Source organism: Aotus nancymaae, unplaced genomic scaffold, assembly GCF_030222135.1.
Source record: "Aotus nancymaae isolate 86718 unplaced genomic scaffold, 86718_ANA_hifiasm-v0.15.2.pri h1tg000049l, whole genome shotgun sequence".
NCBI classification, from domain to species: Eukaryota; Metazoa; Chordata; class Mammalia; order Primates; family Aotidae; genus Aotus; species Aotus nancymaae.
Genome location: NW_026988463.1, coordinates 35,093,831 through 35,111,872, shown reverse-complemented (window position 1 = coordinate 35,111,872; position 18,042 = coordinate 35,093,831). Strand labels below are relative to the sequence as shown.

General features: G+C 51.3%; 1 protein-coding gene across 1 annotated transcript; it reads right to left on the bottom strand.

Annotated features, from left to right (window-relative positions):
* Positions 1–464: 464 nt before the first annotated feature.
* ZNF74 (zinc finger protein 74) lies at positions 465–14,241 on the bottom strand. Its single transcript, XM_012439259.2, has 5 exons — positions 14,174–14,241; positions 13,109–13,194; positions 8,034–8,160; positions 7,403–7,504; positions 465–3,520 (listed from the first exon to the last, which is right to left on the bottom strand). The coding sequence occupies exons 1-5, from the start codon at positions 14,205–14,207 to the stop codon at positions 1,929–1,931; spliced, it is 1,941 nt and encodes a 646-aa protein (XP_012294682.1). The 5' UTR covers positions 14,208–14,241; the 3' UTR covers positions 465–1,928.
* Positions 14,242–18,042: the final 3,801 nt, after the last annotated feature.

Genomic DNA, 18,042 nt, shown 5'->3' with positions numbered 1-18,042 from the left:
TCAAGCCTGTAATCCCAGCACTTTGGGAGGCCGAGGCGGGTGGATCACGAGGTCGAGAGATCGAGACCATCCTGGTCAACATGGTGAAACCCCGTCTCTACTAATACAAAAAAATTAGCTGGGCACGGTGGCACGTGCCTGTAATCCCAGCTACTCAGGAGGCTGAGGCAGGAGAATTGCCTGAACCCAGGAGGCGGAGGTTGCGGTGAGCCGAGATCGCGCCATTGCACTCCAGCCTGGGTAACAAGAGCGAGACTCCGTCTCAAAAAAAAAAAAAAAAAAAAAAAAAGAGTATGTAATAGCCCAGACAGAACACTGTGCCTGTTTAGAAGTATGACAAGGACAGTTCAGATGCTTGAAAAAATCTGCTACGAAGCTAAAGGCGGAAACAAGATAAAAAACTATAGATATGCTATGTTTAAAATAATGCAAAATTCTATATGAACAATGCAGAGAATAATGTATCAAAGTGCAAAATGCAGCTTTATTAAGAATTATGGGCATTTTATTTTTTGTAAGTCCACATTTTCTGAAGTGTGGTTATTTTGCCTGCATAATTTAAAAAGCATACTGAAAGCATCTTATAAATGATAGTACTCTGTACAAATGTAAAGTTTTATCATCAAGAGGGCAGCTTATTCTTGCTTAGGACTAAGTAGAAATAACAGTCATTCAAGATTAACTCTGTCTTCCTGTCTCTGAAGACTGTCAGGACAGGGAGAGCCACCTTTTCCAGGGTGTGTACCACACCTCCATGTGGGACCACCATGGAGCCCCCCTCTCTGGGCTCCAGCTCCCCTTCTCTGGTGGGTGCTGGGGCTTCTGTGACCTGGGCTGGTGACTGGTGCTACATGGTAAGACGCCCTACAGGGTAGCCTCACCAGCCCAGGGTGGCCCTGCCCAGCCCTGGCCAGTGAAGGGGAGCTTCCAGACACATCTATCCCGATGTTGTGCCCATCCTCCCTGGATGCCCTGGGCACTGCCTGAGAGCTCTCAATTTCTCACCAGGCGCTAGATGGCAAGAGGTAATGTTGGCATGTTAGGACCTGGCTACACTGATGCTGGGCCGTGCTGTGATAGCTGTGGGAATGCCCCTGACGGCACTGTCACTAACACACAGCTCTGCAGTACAGCTATTTATATGAGGTAAGTCCAGGAAATTTGCTTTTTCCAAATGCCCACCACCCAAGATTATCCTCCTCTCTAGCAATATAATAATGTTCACTGGGAAGTAATGCTATTCACAATTCTAGTTTATCATTATTCTGAAAATAATAGTTTATGGAGGAAACTCCTGACTGAAGCCACATCAGGAGCCCATCCGAGAATACAACAATTGACATACCTCCTTTTTATTTCACACAGGGTCTTGCTTTGTCACCCAGGCTACAGTGCGGTGGTGTGAATCTTGGCCCACTGCAGCCTCGACCTCCTAGGCTCAAGTGATCCTCCCACTTCAGCCTCCTGAGTAGGTGGGACCACAGAAACATGCCACCACATCAGGCTAATTTTTGCATTTTTTGTAGAGACCGAGTCTCATCATGCCGTCCAGGCTGATCCTGGACTCTTGGGCTCAAGCGATCCCCTTGCCTCCCAAAGTGTTGAAATTACAGGTGTGAGCCATGGCACAGAACGATATCCCTTCCTTTCATGGGCAAGAAAGACCTTTCCCTTGTCAACAACTTCCAGGCCCATCAAGGAAAACAGGTGGCAGGACTAGCTCAAATGGCTCTCTACTCTCTTCCTGCAGTGTGGTCCATCAGGGGATGCGACTGACTTTAAACGAGGCACCTGGCATGCAGACCTGATTGGGGTGATAAGGCAAGGCTCCCACACCTGGAGGAAGGTGGTCTGGATCTAGGCAGGATCAGGGTGCTTTTTTAGTTGGGTAGCTTAGAAAGTGGCGACTGACACCAAAACACATCATGTTAGTTTCGAGGTTTGCTCCCCAGGGGGAAATTCCTGCCAACTCGGGGGGGAACCACGCACAACAGCTTTGCCACATCCAGGGCGTTGATGGGGTCCACGTCCCTCAGCCCAGCATTCCCTGCACCCAGCAGGCTGCCAGGCACGTAGTATGTGCTGAGCAAGTGTTTGTTGAACTGGATGGCCAAGGGCTTCCCCTCGCTGTGCAGCCTCTGGTGCTCAGTGAGGTGCGAGCTCCAGTTGAACATCTCCCCACATTCTTCACACTTAAACGACTTCTCCCCTGAGTGGATCTTCTGATGTTTAATGAGACAGTGGTTCTGGCTGAAGGCTCTGCCGCACTCACCGCACTTGTAGGGCTTCTCGCCGGTGTGGATGCGCTGGTGCACGATGAGGGACGAGTGGCAGCTGAAGGCCTTCCAACACTGGCTGCAATCGAAGGGCTTCTCGCCCGTGTGGATGCGCCGGTGCACGATGAGGTAGGCGTGGGAGCTGAAGGCTTTGCCGCATTCGTTGCACTTGAAGGGCTTCTCGCCGCTGTGGATGCGCCGGTGCACCAGCAGGTACGCGTGGCAGCTGAAGCCCTTCCCGCAGTCGGCGCACTTGAAGGGCTTCTCGCCCGTGTGCGTCCTCTGGTGGAGGGTGAGGCGCGAGCGGCTGTTGAAGGCCTTCTCGCAGTCGCTGCACTTGAACGGCTTGTCCCCGCTGTGGATCTTCTCGTGTACAGTGAGGGATGAGTGGCAGGTGAAGGCCTTGCCGCAGGAGCCGCACTGGTAGGGCTTCTCGCCCGTGTGGATGCGGTGGTGGCGCGTGAGGTGCGTGCGCTGGTTGAAGGCCTTGCCGCACTCGCCGCAGCGGTAGGGCTTCTCGCCGGTGTGCACCCGCAGGTGCATGCTGAGCAGTGAGCTGCAGCTGAAGGCCTTCTCGCAGGCGCTGCACTTGTAGGGCCGCTCGCCCGTGTGGATGCGCTGGTGCACGTTGAGGGACGAGTGGCAGCTGAAGGCCTTCCCGCACTCGCTGCAGAAGAAGGGCTTCTCACCCGTGTGGATGCGCCGGTGTTCCAGGAGGTTGGTGCTCCAGGTGAAGGCCTTGCCACACTCTTCGCACTTGTAAGCCTTCTCCCGGCTGTGCCAGCGCTGGTGCAGCGTGAGGGAGGAGCTCTGGCGGAACGCCTTCCCGCACTCGCCGCACAGGAACTCGCCTTCCCCGGCGCCTGCCCCGCGCTGCCGGCGCGCCGCGGGGAACTTTTCCGGCTCACTTGGCGTGGAGGCATTTTCCCCTGCACACAGTCTCGCGGGGGCCTTGGTTCCACACTCAGTGGCCTGGACGTCCTTGTGTGTGTCCAGAGAGTGCTCCCCCTCGGGAACGCGCTGCTGGGCAAAGAGGGCACATCTGAGGGGGAATTCCTCTATAGGGACGTCCCAGACGCTGGCAGGTGCGGGCGCCCAGGGCGCAGCCTGACTCCTCTGCAGAGCACAGGCCTGGCGACCCCATGCCTGCGCCCCGCCCAGGGGCCACTCCAAGATGGGCTCCTGGGCCGGTTCTTCTTTGCACATGCCCTGCTGTTGAGAGGGCACCTCCTTCATCTCCCATTCTGTAAGATATTGAAAATGATTTTCTGTGAGCAAGCAGAAACCTGGCCTGGAATTCAGATTTGAGAACTGACCTGGAGATGCAGATAAGCCTAGAAAAGAGAGGAGAGGCCACCAGGGCCAAGGCTGGAAGGCGCAGGCAGAGAGAAGGGAGAGCCCAGGATGAGATGCGCAAGCAAGATTGGGAAGAAGGGAGAGGAAGAAAACGGAGGGAGCCACAGACAGCAAAGACCAGGAGAGGCGGAGAAGCCACGGGAATCCCTGAAAGAGCAGCTACAAGCACCAAGGGAGCTGAGACGGGGGAAGCTCAGGGAGCCAGTGATCAGAATTCCACTCATTGAGCCGGGCTGACCGACTGCTGTGTGTCAATACCATGGCAGGCAGGTGCTGGCAACACACAGAGTAAATACAAGTTTTTAAAAATGAATTAAAAAATTGTCTGTGGTGCCAAAAGGAAAAAATGACCCCCCACACCCCAGCGCTTCCCTTTAAAACCCTGGGAATTGCAAATGCTTTCTCTGTCTCCAGATGCTGCAAATCTTTCCAGAAGCAAAATGAGCCTAGTCCAAGAGTCCAGTCCTAGGTGTAACTTCCTGCTTGTCAAAAACATACAAGAGGCTGGGCGCAGTGGCTCATGCCTGTAATCCCAGCACTTTGGGAGGTCGAGGTGGGCAGATCACTTGAGCCCTGATCAAGACCAGTCTGGGCAACATAGTGAGACCCGTCTCTACAAAAAATATAAAAATTAGCCAGGAATGATGGCACATGCCTATAGTCCCAGCTACTGAGGAGGCTGAGGTGGGAGGATCACCCAAGCCTGGGGAGGTTGAGGCTGCGAGCTATGATCATGCCACTGCACCCCAGCCTGGGAAATAGAGGGAGAACCAGTCTCAAAAAAAAAAGCAAAAAGTTGTATTCTTCCTTTAGGTGAAGACAGTTGCCCTGTGTGCTGGGTTGGATCTGTCTCCTCTGTCAAAGGGGGAGGTTTCTTTCTCTGCTGCACACCACATCTGATTAAACCTGTATTAAATAAGAAGGCTTTTTTTCTTTTCTATCTCTATAGCAAGGTTTTCTGAGCGGGCAGATTTTATCTCTAATTCTGTCCTCCTTAGTCTTAAAAGGGAATAGTCTAGTGCAGTGGGCAGAGCTGCATGGTGGTGCTGCCTGTGGCCCCAACCCATCCGGAGGGGCAGGGCAAGCGGAACTGGCCGTGATGCATATGGAAGGTAGCCGGGGGAGAGGGAACAGCACATACAGAGGTTCAGAGGTGAGACAGTAAGATGAAGACAAGACATGCAGAGGCAGGAAGGCTGAGAGGTGACCCTGGAAGGGTGGATGCGTTCAAGGTGATCAGATGCCTGATTCAGATGGAAGAAAGGCCTTTTGCACAGGGGATGACGTGATCATAATGGTGTCTTGGAGTGGGGGTGGAGCAGGGGTTGGGGACAGGGTCTCACTCTGTTGTCCAGGCTGCAGTACAGGGGTGCAATCATGGCTCACTGCAGCCTCCAACTCCTGGGCTCAAGTGATCCTCCCACCTTGGCCTCTCAAAGTGCTGGGATTAGATGTGTGAGCCCCTGTGCCTGGCATAACGGTTTGTCTTGAAGGTGGCTTTGGTGGTGTGTAAGGAGGAGTTAGGGAGGCAGGTTAGGGAGGCCATCTGAATAAAAAAGTCGTTTTGGCAGCAATCAGGGCCAACAACACACCAGGGCACATTCATCTAAGAGATAGTGTACAATCAGTAAACATCACACAAGGACGCTCACCACGCCATAGCAGTGCAGAAGCCAGAGTCCGGAGTGCATGCTGGGCTTCCAAGGTACATAAGGCTTGCTTTCCTTTCATTTCTTTTTCTTTCTTTCTGTCTTTCCTTCCTTCTTTCTTTCTTTTTCTTTCTTTCTTTCTTCCTTTTTCTTCTTTCTTTCTCCTTTCCCTTTCTCTTCTTTCCCTCTCCTTTCTTTCCCTCTTTCTCTTGTCTTTCTCTCTCTCTTTCCCTCTCTCCTTCCTTCCTTCTTTTTCTCTCTCTCTCTTTCTTTTTTTCTTTGAGACGGAGTTTAGCTCTGTCACCCAGACTAGAGTGCAATGGTGCGATCATGGCTCACTGTAACCTCTGCCTCCTAGGTTCAAGCGATTCTCCCGCCTCAGCCTCCAGAGTAGCTGGGATTACAGGTGCCCACCACCACACCTCACTAATTTTTGTATTTTTAGTAGAGACAGGGTTTCGCCACGTTGGGCAGGCTGTTCTCCAACTCCTGACTGCAAGTGATCCACCTGCCTTGGCCTCCCATAGTGCTGGGATTACAGGTGTGAGTCACCATGCCAGCTGTGTGCAGCTTTAGAAAAGTCTATCCACGTACAGAGGAACAGCCCAGAGGAAACAGTGACATGATCAGTTACCAGAGAACAGTTATCTCTGGGTGGAAAGATTATGCGGGGATTTTAATAACATTTCAGCCTCATTTTCAGTATATTTATATACGAATCAAACAAAAATATGAAGGTTTTTTTTTTTTTTTTTTTTGAGACGGAGTTTCGCTCTCGTTACCCAGGCTGGAGTGCAATGGCGTGATCTCAGCTCACCACAACCTCCGCCTCCTGGGTTCAGGCAATTCTCCTGCCTCAGCCTCCTGAGTAGCTGGGATTACAGGCACGCGCCACCATGCCCAGCTAATTTTTTGTATTTTTAGTAGAGACGGGGTTTTACCATGTTGACCAGGATGGTCTCGATCTCTTGACCTCGTGATCCACCTGCCTCGGCCTCAAAGTGCTGGGATTACAGGCGTGAGCCACCGCGTCCGGCCAAAAATATGAAGTTTTTAAAACTTATAATTTTGGTAAAGAGGAATTTTTAAAAACTTGTAATTTTGGCAAGTATCAGAGGCTGGGGTAAGAAATAAAGACCAGGAAGCTGGAGCTGCAGCTGCTGTTGCAGGTTGGGGCTGGGTGGTGTGTGGGAGTGGAACGGGGACAGAGGAGGGGCTGTCTTCCCTGACCCTCATGCTCTGCACTCCACAGCTTGTCAGCTGCCTTTCCCACAGAAAGCTGTTTCTCAAGCTTTCCAGACAACTGATGTGCTCAGCAGTCACTGTCCACTAAATTAAGCAGAAATTATTTAATTCACTTATTCATCAATCAACTCAGAAGAGTAGTCTACAAAAAGAATGTTGGAGAAGAATAAAAGACCACATTCTGCTCAGGACCCACCCTGGTCCCCTTTCCCTCATGGAGGGCTGCCATCTTGGCCGCAGCCTCGAAGCCCTCACTGACGTTGACCCTGACCCCGATACTGGCTTTGATGCTGACACTGACCTGACGTTGATGCTGGCCCTGGCCCTGGCCCTGACCCTGATGCTGATGCTGATACTGACACTAATGCTGGCCCTGGCCCTGACGCTGATGCTGATTCTGGTGCTGATACTGGCCCTGACCCTGACACTGATGCTGACGCTCACCCTGATTGTGATGCTGACACTGACACTGATGCTGACCCTAATGCCGATGTTGACTCTGATGCTGACCCTGGCCCTGATGCTGACACTGACCAGCACCAGCTGCCCCTCCCCTGGCAGCCCCCTGCCCCCAATGCCACACTCCCCCGACTGCCAGTCAATGCCACTGGCTCAATCTTTCTATTTCTGCCTCCCTACCCCCATCAGCAGGTATCCATTTAGTCCCAATGGCCGGGTTTGTCCCCTGTTATATCCCAGAACATGTCCTAGCACACAGGCGGTGCTCAGTATGTGCTGAAAGGAGGCAGGCAGGAGGGTCTGGCAGGGGCCCTGAGATGGGAACATGGAGCTAGGGTGAACTGACGGGGAAAGAGGAGCGGCAGGAGGAGGTGCGCAAGGGGGCCGGGGTACCCTTCCACCTGTGCCTCTGCTCACCTGGACAGGGCCCTCCAGGGACGTCCCTCTGCACGCACCATGGCTCCTCGCCTCGTTCCAGATGGGAGATCACGTCTGGCTTGTGCAGTGGAGGCCCTGCTCCTAAGGAGAAAGCATGGCTGGGCATGCTGTGGCTCTCCAGGCCCAGTTGACCTTATAGGACGTCCTCTAACAAGGACAAGGCCTGTGACATAGACACCCTCTCTGGGAACAGGAGGCCCTCTGGGCCAAAAGTGGTGAGGGGTCTCAGACTGGAACCCAATTCCCAGTGCACACTCCGAAGATCCCACATGTGCTGATGTCCTTACTTAATTGCTTGAGGACCATTCCAGAGCCAGCTGGGCTCCAGGGTCCCACCTTCTTCTCTTCTTTCCCTATCCCCACCCCAGGACCAGGGGAAATGCCAAGCGAGGATGCTGTCAGATCCCACACTGTCCCCTGACGACTTCTGGCATGGCCGAGGCCCCTGGCCATGAGTGCCCCAAGGCACAGGCCTTGTTTCCCACTCCATGACATGTCTGGCACCAGGACCAGGACTGAAGGGATCCTCCTTAATATCTACCATACAGAAGAAGGCTGACAGCAGATGCCCAGCCTGGGGGGCAGGTGGGGTGGGGTGGGGGAATCATACCTAGGGCAAGAAGGTTCTGGTAGTTCTCCAACATCACATCCCAGTACAATGCCCTCTGAGGGGAGTCTAGCTGACCCCACTCCTCCTGGGTGAAGTCCACAGCCACATCCTTGAAACTCACTGATTCCTGAAATGACATAGAGGTTCTCACTCACCCAGGACTGATTCTGTGTCCATGGTTCCAAGGGAGCCAGAGATTGATTAAGGACCCTATGAGTAAAGGGTTAACCTCAGGTGATCTTCTCCCACACATAGAAGGTTGTGTTATAGACACTGACATGACTGAATTTGGGGCAGGGGGGGGGCTGGGAATTGGCATGCATCCCCCTACCGCCTTCTAGAATGGGAAAGCTGGTCTGAATAGATACCACTGGGCCATGGCAACTTGAGATGGGGCCTGGGGGGCAGGGATGTACATAGCTGCTGCATCAGGCTCTAAGTCCTGGGTGGGATGCTATGCTTTCTGGGGTCAAGAATTTCAAACTTAAAAACTTGAATAAATATTAATAGTACAAAAATCCCAGCAACTCTATTCAAAACTCACTAATGCAAAAGGATCTGAACCCAGACTAGAAACTGTTAATTACACTCTAAGGACAGAAACCTTGTATATATCAGGAAGTTCTGTGACCCAAGGGACTGAGGGAGGCTACCTGCAGTCCTCACCTGACTGCCTTCCCATCCTTCCTGCCTGCTCCCCTTGGGCCTGGGCATCCTGGCCACCAACCAACTCCAGACTTGCTTTGATCCTTGAAAGGATCAAATAGATGTCAAGTAATTTCACTGCATCCCAGAACGCATCCCAGAAACACTTAAGGAATTCCAAAAACCTACTCAACAACGTAAAATGCACAATGTCCAGCATCCAATCAAATAACTAAAAGGTAACAAATATTAATGAAATCAGAATTAAGAGTATATGTATTAGAACAGTATGTGTTTACCTCAGAAGAAGGCATTAAGGGAGAAAAAGAAAAACAAAAAAGACATAAGACATAGAAAACTAATAGCAAGGCCGGGCACAGTGGCTCATGCCTGTAATCCCTGAAAATCAATGAAACAAAAAAATAGTTCTTTGAAAAGATTAATAAAATTGGTAATTAAACATATATTTACTATATGACTCAGCAGTTTCACACCTAGGTATTTATGCAAGAGAAATTAAAACACACAGCCATACATGTACTCACATATTTACAGCAGGTTTACTGTAACAGCAAAGGCCTATGAACAACCTACATGTCCATGACCTGGTGACTGGATAATCAGACTGGAATATCCATCCAGTGGAGTAACAGGCTGAATTGTATACCCCCCACCTCAAATTCTTTTTTTTTATTCTTTTTCATTTATTTATTCATTTTTTTATTGCATTTTAGATTTTGGGGTACATGTGAAGAACATGCAAGATTGTTGCATAGGTACACACATGGCAGTGTGATGTGCTGCCTTCCTCCCCATCACCTATATCTGGCCAAATTCTTATGTCTCAACCCTCAGTAACTCTGAGCAAAGTACTTTTTTTTTTTTAAACAGGGTCTCACTCTGTCATCCAGGCTGGAGTGCAGCAGTGGTACAGTCTCAGCTCCCTGCAACCTCTGCCTCTGGGGTTCAAGAGATTCTACTGCCTTAGCCTCCTGAGTAGCTGGGACAAAAGGTGTGCACCACCATGCCTGGCTAATTTTTGTATTTTCAGTAGTGACAGGGTTTTACCATGTTGGCCAGGCTGGTCTTGAACTCCTGACCTCAGGTGATCCACCCACCTCAGCCTCCCAAAATGCTGGGATTACAGGCATGAGCCACTGCACCTGGCCTGGAGAGAGGTTCTTTAAAGAAGTAAGTAAGTTAAAATGAATTCATTACAGTGGGCTCTAATCCAGTAAAACTGGTATCCTCATAAGAAGAGGAAATTTGGACACAGACATAGAGGAGGTAAGACCATGCGAAGATTCAGGAAAAGTTGGCCATCATCTACAAGCCAAGGAGAGAAGCCTCAGAAGAAATCAACCCTGCTGACACCTTGATCTGTCTTCTTGCCTCCTGAACTGTGAGAAAATCCATTTCTGTTGTTTAAGCCCTCCTGCCGTACTTTGTTATGGCAGCCCTAGCAGACTAATATAAATGGAATCTCACTCAGCAATAAAAAGGAACAAACTAGTGATTCACACAAGAACATGGATAAACTCAAAAACACATGCTAAGTGAAATAAAGCAGAGACAAAAGACCACATAGTATAGATTCCATATGAAATCCTTAAAGAGGAAAAATTATAGCCAAACTACAGTGGTGACCAAGGGGAGAGGGGAGAGGACTGAATGCACAGGGGCATGAGGACATTTTTGGGTGATGGAAATGTCCACTGATGGAAATGTCCCATATCATGATTGTGGTGCTGGTTACACAACTGTATATGTTTCCCAACCTCATCAAACTGTATACTTAAAATTGAGCAACTGCACTATATATAAATTACACCTCAATAAAACCTGACCCCCCAAAACACTGGATTTCAGATGAGGAGGTAGAGATGAGGACAAATGTGAGAACACACTCAAACATGATGGATGACAATAGACGAGGGAAGGAGAAAATGGGCTGAAACAAAGCTGCAAGCTGGGCCTGGGGGCACACACCTTGGTCCCAACTACTCAGGAGGCTGAGGTGGGAGATTTGCTTGAGCCCAGGAGTTGGAGGCTGGAGTGAGCTATGATCCTGCCACTGCATTTCAATCTGGGCAACAAAGCAAGACTCCATCTCAAAAAAAAAGAAAGAAAAGAAAAAAGAAAAACAAAAAATAGCTCCAGAGGCATCAGATACAGTGCTGGCCAGTGGGCTGTCAGAGATTACATGGCTTCAGCGTGGAGAGCATCAACCAGCAAGAGTAGGGGAGGGTCTGAGGCCCACACAGGCCTTTTTGGTGGGTATTTCTGGCCCACTGGGAGAAGCCCATGTCCAGTGTGTCTTCATTCTGCAGGAAAGGGAATAAGAAGCCCAGAGAGCCAGGTTCGGTGGCTCCTATAATCCCAGCACTTTGGGAGGCTGAGGCAGGCAGATCACAAGGTCAGGAGATTGAGACCATCCTGGCCAACATGGTGAAACTCTGTCTCTACTAAAACACACACACACACAAAATTAGCTGGGGGTGTTGGTGCAGGCTTGTAGTCCCAGCTACTTGGGAGGCTGAGGCAGGGGAATCGCTTGAACCTGGGAGGTGGAGGTTGCAGTAAGCCAAGATAGCGCCACTGCACTCCAGCCTGTGACAGGAAGCGACTCTGACTCGGAAAAAAAAAAAAAAAGCCCAGAGAGTATGTGTGGGAATCAGATAGATGCTGATGTGGAAATGACACTAGCAGAGAAGTCAGAACAGAGCACACAAGATGTCCCAGGAGAAAGAAAAACTTGAACTGTGAGTGTGAATGAGAATGTCAAGAGAAAATGCCAAAGGTGATATGTGCTCAGGAGAGTCAACTGGTTATTCACAGATCTAACAAGCTAATATTTTAGGAATAGGAATAATATATGCACAAAAAGGGCCCTACCACCTTAAGGTAGCTGCACAGACACACACATCCATACATGCACATGCATTTTTTTTTTTTTTTTGAGACAGAATCTCACTCTGTCACCCAGCCTGGAGTGCAGTGGCATGATCTCAGCTCACCGCAACCTCCACCTCCCAGGTTCAAGCGATTCTCCTGCCTCAGCCTCCTGAGTAGCCGGGATTACAGGCAAGTGCTACCTCGCCCAGCTAATTTTTTTTTTGTAATTTTTAGTAGAGATGGGGTTTCATCATCTTGGCCAGGCTGGTCTTGAACTCCTGACCTTATGATCTACCCACCTCGGCCTCCCAAAGTGCTGGGATTACAGGTGTGAGCCACCGTGCCTGGCACATGCACACACATTTTTTTTGGCTGAACATTTGAAGGCAAGTTGCAGACGTCATGGTGTTTCACCCTACAGTCTTTAGCTTGTATCTCCTGTGAATATTCTCTTATATAATCACAGTACTATTATCGCACCCAAGAAATTTACTATCGATACAATATGACCTAAGATACAGCCCACTTTTAAATGTCCTCAATTGTCCCAAACTCCCCTTTATCACTTTTTTTTTAAATCTATACCCTAATCAAGGAAGATGTGTTGCATTTGACTGTCAAGTTTCTTGAGAAGTATAAAGCATTGGGACACACTACAGAAGTGAGGCACATCTCACAATAGCATTTTACGGCTGTTTCTAGCTGTCTGTAATCAGCCATCACCTCTTTTGAGTGGCAGACTGACAAAATCACAAAATGCTAAAAAAAAAAAAAAAATCAAAAGACCCCTCATCCCTCCAGATCTTTCACTCCACTGTACTCTTTGTCAACTGCATGCTTCTAACTACTACCTACCGTGGGGTGGGGTGGTTGACGCAGAAAAACACAATGAGGAACAGAGCCCACAGTCTGTACATTGAGGGATCTGGGTCCCATTTGGTTGCAGAAGTGCCCAGGGCCAATTCCTTACTGAGCCCTCAGATTCTCTAAATCTCCAGGTCTCTCCATGAAGGCCCCATGCCAGGGGCCGGGTACAGAGGAAACGACACAGGGATGTGTCTCTTACTGTCATTCTTAACCCAGTGCTGCAATCCAGCCCTTCCTCAGCTGCTCCAGTGCCCCTGCCTGATTCCATCCCAGTAAACTCCCCAAATAAGAACCAACGATGCAAACACCCTGCACCAACCCCTGGCCAGAACGTGTACAGGCAATGCCACCCCATATGAGCCGCCACCTGCTTTTTCAGGTTCCACTAAAACCACTCCTCAGAGCTCTCAGCACAGCACTGGGCAGAGAGATCCCAGCAACTGGCCCACCAAATCAGGCTGGAAGAGCCATTCGATAGAGTTCATCTTCAGGGCACACCTGGGGCAACATCTGGACTTTTCAATTGGAGCTGTTCCCACTGCCCAAAGCTTCCCGCGGACTGGCCAGCAGGCACACGGGTGAAGGTCTGTGGAAGGCTAACGATCTAGGGCTGGGGAGGGAATGTGCCAACCCTCTTCATAAAGAAGGACGAACACACAACCACTCACCTTGGACCTGGCTTCCGGAAGACCCCAACCCGATATATCCTCGGGATTCTCTTTCAGGGAAAAAGCAGGATCCTGAGAGGAAAGAACTGGGGAAGGAGAAATGAGGCAAGGCATGGCTGCCAGGTTCACAGCTGAGCTTAAAGCCCACCTGTCGTGGCACAAGTGAGAATCAGAGAGGAGGCAGAACCTGCCAGCCAGGCCGGGTGGGGAACAAGCCCCAAAGTTGGGGAACGAGCACCAGCTGATACAGCATCAAGGGATAATTCTGCCTGTGTCTCAGACACTCCAATTCATGAAGAAAAGAGCTGCTATTCCTCCCATCAAGCACGTCTCAGTGGGAACAAATGGTTGGGCACGGGAAAGAAAGAAGCAGGAGGCCAGGCGCAGTGGCTCACACCTGTAATCCCAGTACTTGGGAGGCCGAGGCGGGTGGATCGCTTGAGCTCAAGATAAGCCTGGGCAACATGGCGAAAGCCCGTCTCTACTAAAAATACAAAAATTAGCTGGGCGTGGTGGCGCGCGCCTGAAATCCCAGTAACTCGGGAGGCTGAGGCGGGAGAATCACTTGAACCCGGGAGACGGAGGTTGCAGCGAGCCGAGATCAAGCCATTGCACTCCAGCCTGGGCGACACAGTGAGACACCATATTTAAAAAAAAAAAAAAAAAAAAAAAAGGCCGGGCGCGGTGGCTCACGCCTGTAATCCCAGCACTTTGGGAGGCCGAGGCGGGCGGATCACGAGGTCAAGAGCTCGAGACCATCCTGGCCAACACACTGAAACCCCATCTCTACTAAAATATAAAAATTAGCTCGGCGTGGTGGTGCGCGTCTGTAGTCCCAGCTACCCGGGAGGCTGAGGCAGGAGAACTGCTTGAACCCAGGGAGGTGGAGGTTGCAGTGAGCCGACATCGAGCCACTGCAGTCTAGCCTGGCGCCTGGCGACAGAGCGAGACTCTGTCTCAAAAAAAAAAAGATGATGGATGCTTCTGGGAAACTGGCCTGACCTGAGTGTCAATATCCTCAAGTGCAAATCCACAGACACGCTGACTACAAGAGCGAAGCTGTACCTGTCTTCTTGGACTCCGGGGCAGGGGTCTCCATGGCCCCCACGGCAGTCTCCCAGTGAGGAGTGGGCAGCTCTGTAACCTCCCGGACCCGGGGCAGGCCCAAAGGAGCGAGTCCTTTCCTGGGGCGAGGCCTGCAGCGGAGCCTCGCGGGGCGGCCACGCGCGCGCACAGCTGCACGATCACACGCACGGAGGCCCCTCCCTGCGCCTGGCTGAGGTGGGGCTCAGGCCGGCTCCGCAGACACCCACTCCCCACACCGGGCTCAGCCCCATGCCCGGACCACGCACGCCCTGGCACACCCCTGCCACACGCTCCTCTGGGCGAACCCGTGCCCGGAGACCAGGGCCAGGCCTAAAGTTCCGCGGCCCGGAGCCATCGGACGCGGAGTGGCCAGCGGAGAGGTCCCGAGGCAGACAGACACCGCCGACGGTCTGACGGACGGGCGAGTAAGCGGACTGGACTGCCACAAAAGGACGGCGACTACCACAAAGAGCAGCCAGCGGCCGCCGCGAAAAAGTGCGCCTGCGCGGAACGGGCGCGAACTACACCTCCCGGGAGACTTTGCGCCGCGCAAGCGTTGCACTCCGTTTCCCAGAGGGTGGCCGGGGATGTGCTTGCGTCCGGACGCAGACGAGTATGTAGCACAGCCTTCTGGGAAATATAGTTCCCGGGCCCGCAGCCGGGAGCTCGGGCACCCACTAGCTCTGGCACCCGCTATGCTCTTGCAGGCAAACGTCGCTGTGTATCTTGATGTGCGGACCAGTGCAGGACTGCTGCATAGGTGTCTAATTGAGAAGATATTAGGAGGGCGGTGCCCAGGGACTAGGAATTATCCTGTCAGTTCGTCCATGTCTCCAAATGGAGTTCGTCCACGTCTCCCACATCTGTCTGCAGGAAAGATTCAAGCCCTGGCTCTGGGGGTGGTGGTCCTGGCCTCGAGGGGTTTTCCAGAGGCCCTCCCCCCACTCCTCCTTCTGGAGCCACACATCGGAGGCTCACGGGCGGGGTCTCCAGAGTTGGGAGAGCCCTGTCCACAGTTCACCCTCAGGGCGGGAAAGGAAGGTCTGGGTGGCGGCCCAGTCTTGGCACAGGGCTCTGCCATGAACACAGTGATGACGCCAGCGACAGGAACAGCGAATATGTACTGAGTACCAACCACACGCCAGGCCTACTTCAAGAACCTGACGTACATTTTCTGGCAGAATGCTCACAGCAACCCAGGGAGGTTTGCTAACTATTATTATCCCATTTGGGAGATGAAGAAGTTGTGGTACAGGTGGGTGGGGTCACGTGTCCCAAGTCACACAGCCAGGAGTAGGAGTCCAGCACCGAAGTGTATTGCCACATTCCTACCGAGAGGTGGTCTGGGGTGGGGCAGGCTGGTGCACACTCCAAACCCTTCAGCCTCCCACCTTGACCGCAGCTTAGGCTTGGCCACAGGCTCTCGCTTGACACCTGTGTCCACTGCCCACATCAGCACAGCTGTGCCCGGACCTCCCCTGGCCAGTGCAGCGCCCATGTTTGATTTCGTTTTGAGTCCGGGTCTCACTCTGTCGACCAGGCTGGAGTGCAGTTGCACAATCACGGTTCACTTCAGCCTCAACCTCTTGGGCTCAAACTATCCTCCCAACTCAGCCTCCCGAGTAGCTGGGTCTACAGACATGCACCACCACGCCGGGTTAATTGTATTCAGCGTCCCTTTTTTTTTTGAGACTGAGTCTCACTCTGTTGCCAGGCGCCAGGCTGGAGTGCAGTGGCGCAATCTCGGCTCACTGCAATTTCCGCCTCCTGGGTTCAAGCAATTCTCCTGCCTCAGCCTCCCGAGTAGCTGGGACTACAGGCGCGCACCACCACGCCCAGCTAATTTTTGTATTTTTCAGTAGAGACGGGGTTTCACCATGTTGGTCAGGAAGGTCTCGACCTCTTGACCTTGCGATCTGCCCACCTCGGCCTCCCAAAGTGTTGGGATTACAGGCGTGAGCCACTGCGCCCGGCTCAGCTCCCGTGACAGGAGCCTTGGTGGGATGTGGAACTGTTGATTACATAGTGTATGAGTCCTTTTCTACATGTGTAAGTTTGTGTATGTTTGTTTCTCTGTGTATCTTACAGGTGTAGGTGTTTGTCTGCTCTTGCCTCACATTTCTTACGTGTTTCTGTCTGGGTGTACCTCTGGGAAACAAGTGTGTACATGCACCTGTGCACAGGTGACTGTACATATGAGGGTGTATATGGCCACTGTCTCAACAGTTCTGGAGTCTGGGTGTGTGTTTGTGTGCAGGCTTATGTACATGAGACAGGAATGTGTACATGGGAGTGGAACTTGTGTGCATGGTGTGCTTGCTGATGAGTCTAATGTGATTATTTTTTGGCATCTGGGTATTGACTAATAGGTTGGGTCTGAGTCTTTCTGTGTAAGTGCGCATGTGTACCTGTGTGCCTCACTGTATTTACACAGGTCTGAATGTATGACTGGCGTATCTGTGCATGTGACCCTCTGCATGTTCATCTCTATAGACTGGATGTTGGCAGTTTCATCTATGTCTGGTTGCCTGAGTGTGTTCTGTGTGATAGTGAGTAGATGCCTTATGCAGGTGACTATGGACGGCGTCTTGTTCAGGTGAATCTGTAAACCTGTGTGTGTGTGCTTCTCCCAGAATTCTAGTTTGTGTGAGATGGTATGCACCTTTCTTCGTTTGTGGGGCTGCAGACCTCGCAGGTCTAGTTGTGGTTGTGTGCGTTAGTTTGGTCGTGTGTGCTTGCATATGTTCTTCTGTATTCCACTGTGTGTTGACTCGCAGGGATCAACAGCGTCAGCATGTGCATCTTTGTGTACATGTGTATGTCACTGTGGGCCTCATGGATCCTCTGTGTCTGTAGGAACGCCAATGTGAGCCCAGAGATTGTACATTGAGTGCTCTGTCACTGGCGTCTCTGCCCAAGTACAAAGGCTGTAGGGACAGGGATGTGTCCAGACTGAAGGGAAGAGTGGAAGGGAGGATGCTGTCATTACTGCTGCTGACTATAGACTTCTGGGGCTAGGAAAGGCATCTATAGCAAGACCATTTAGCCTAAGATTCTCACTTACATAAGGAGAAGTCCCAGGTCATTTCTGATTCCTAGTTCTCTGATTCCTCAATTCTCAAAGGATGACCAGCAGGGATGTGCGAATGACCAGTGAAATATGGATATATTTATGCTTTCTTTTCCCCCTGAGATGGAGTCTCCCTCTGTCACCCAGGCTGGAGTGCAGTGGGGTGATTTCGGCTCACTGCAACCTCCGCCTCCCAGGTTCAAGCAATTCTCCTGCCTCAGCCTCCCGAGTAGCTGGGACTACAGGTGCCTGCCACCACGCCCAGCTAATTTTTGTATTTTTGGTAGAGATGGAGTTTCACTATGTTGGCCAGGCTAGTCTTGAACTCCTGACCTCATGTGATCTGCCCACCTCAGCCTCCCAAAATCCTGGGATTATAGGTATGAGCCACCATGCCCAGCCTATATATGCGATTTTAAAAGCAAAAAACGTTTTTAAAGTGGAAGATTTTATTTTATTTTATTTTGAGACAGATTCTCGCTCTGTTGCCCAGGCTGGAGTGCAGTGGCACAATCTTAGCTCACTGCAACCTCTGCCTCCCAGGTTCAAGCGATTCTCCTGCCTCAGCCTCTTGAGTAGCTGGGATTACAGGCGCGTGCCACCACGTCCAGCTAATTTTTGTATTTGTAGTAGAGAAGGGGTTTCACCATGTTGGTCAGGCTGGTCTCAAACTCCTGACCTCATGATCTCCCCACCTCGGCCTCTCAAAGTGCTGGGATTACAGGCATCAGCCACTGTGCCTGGCTGGAAGATTTTATTTTTGTATGGTTTTTGTTTG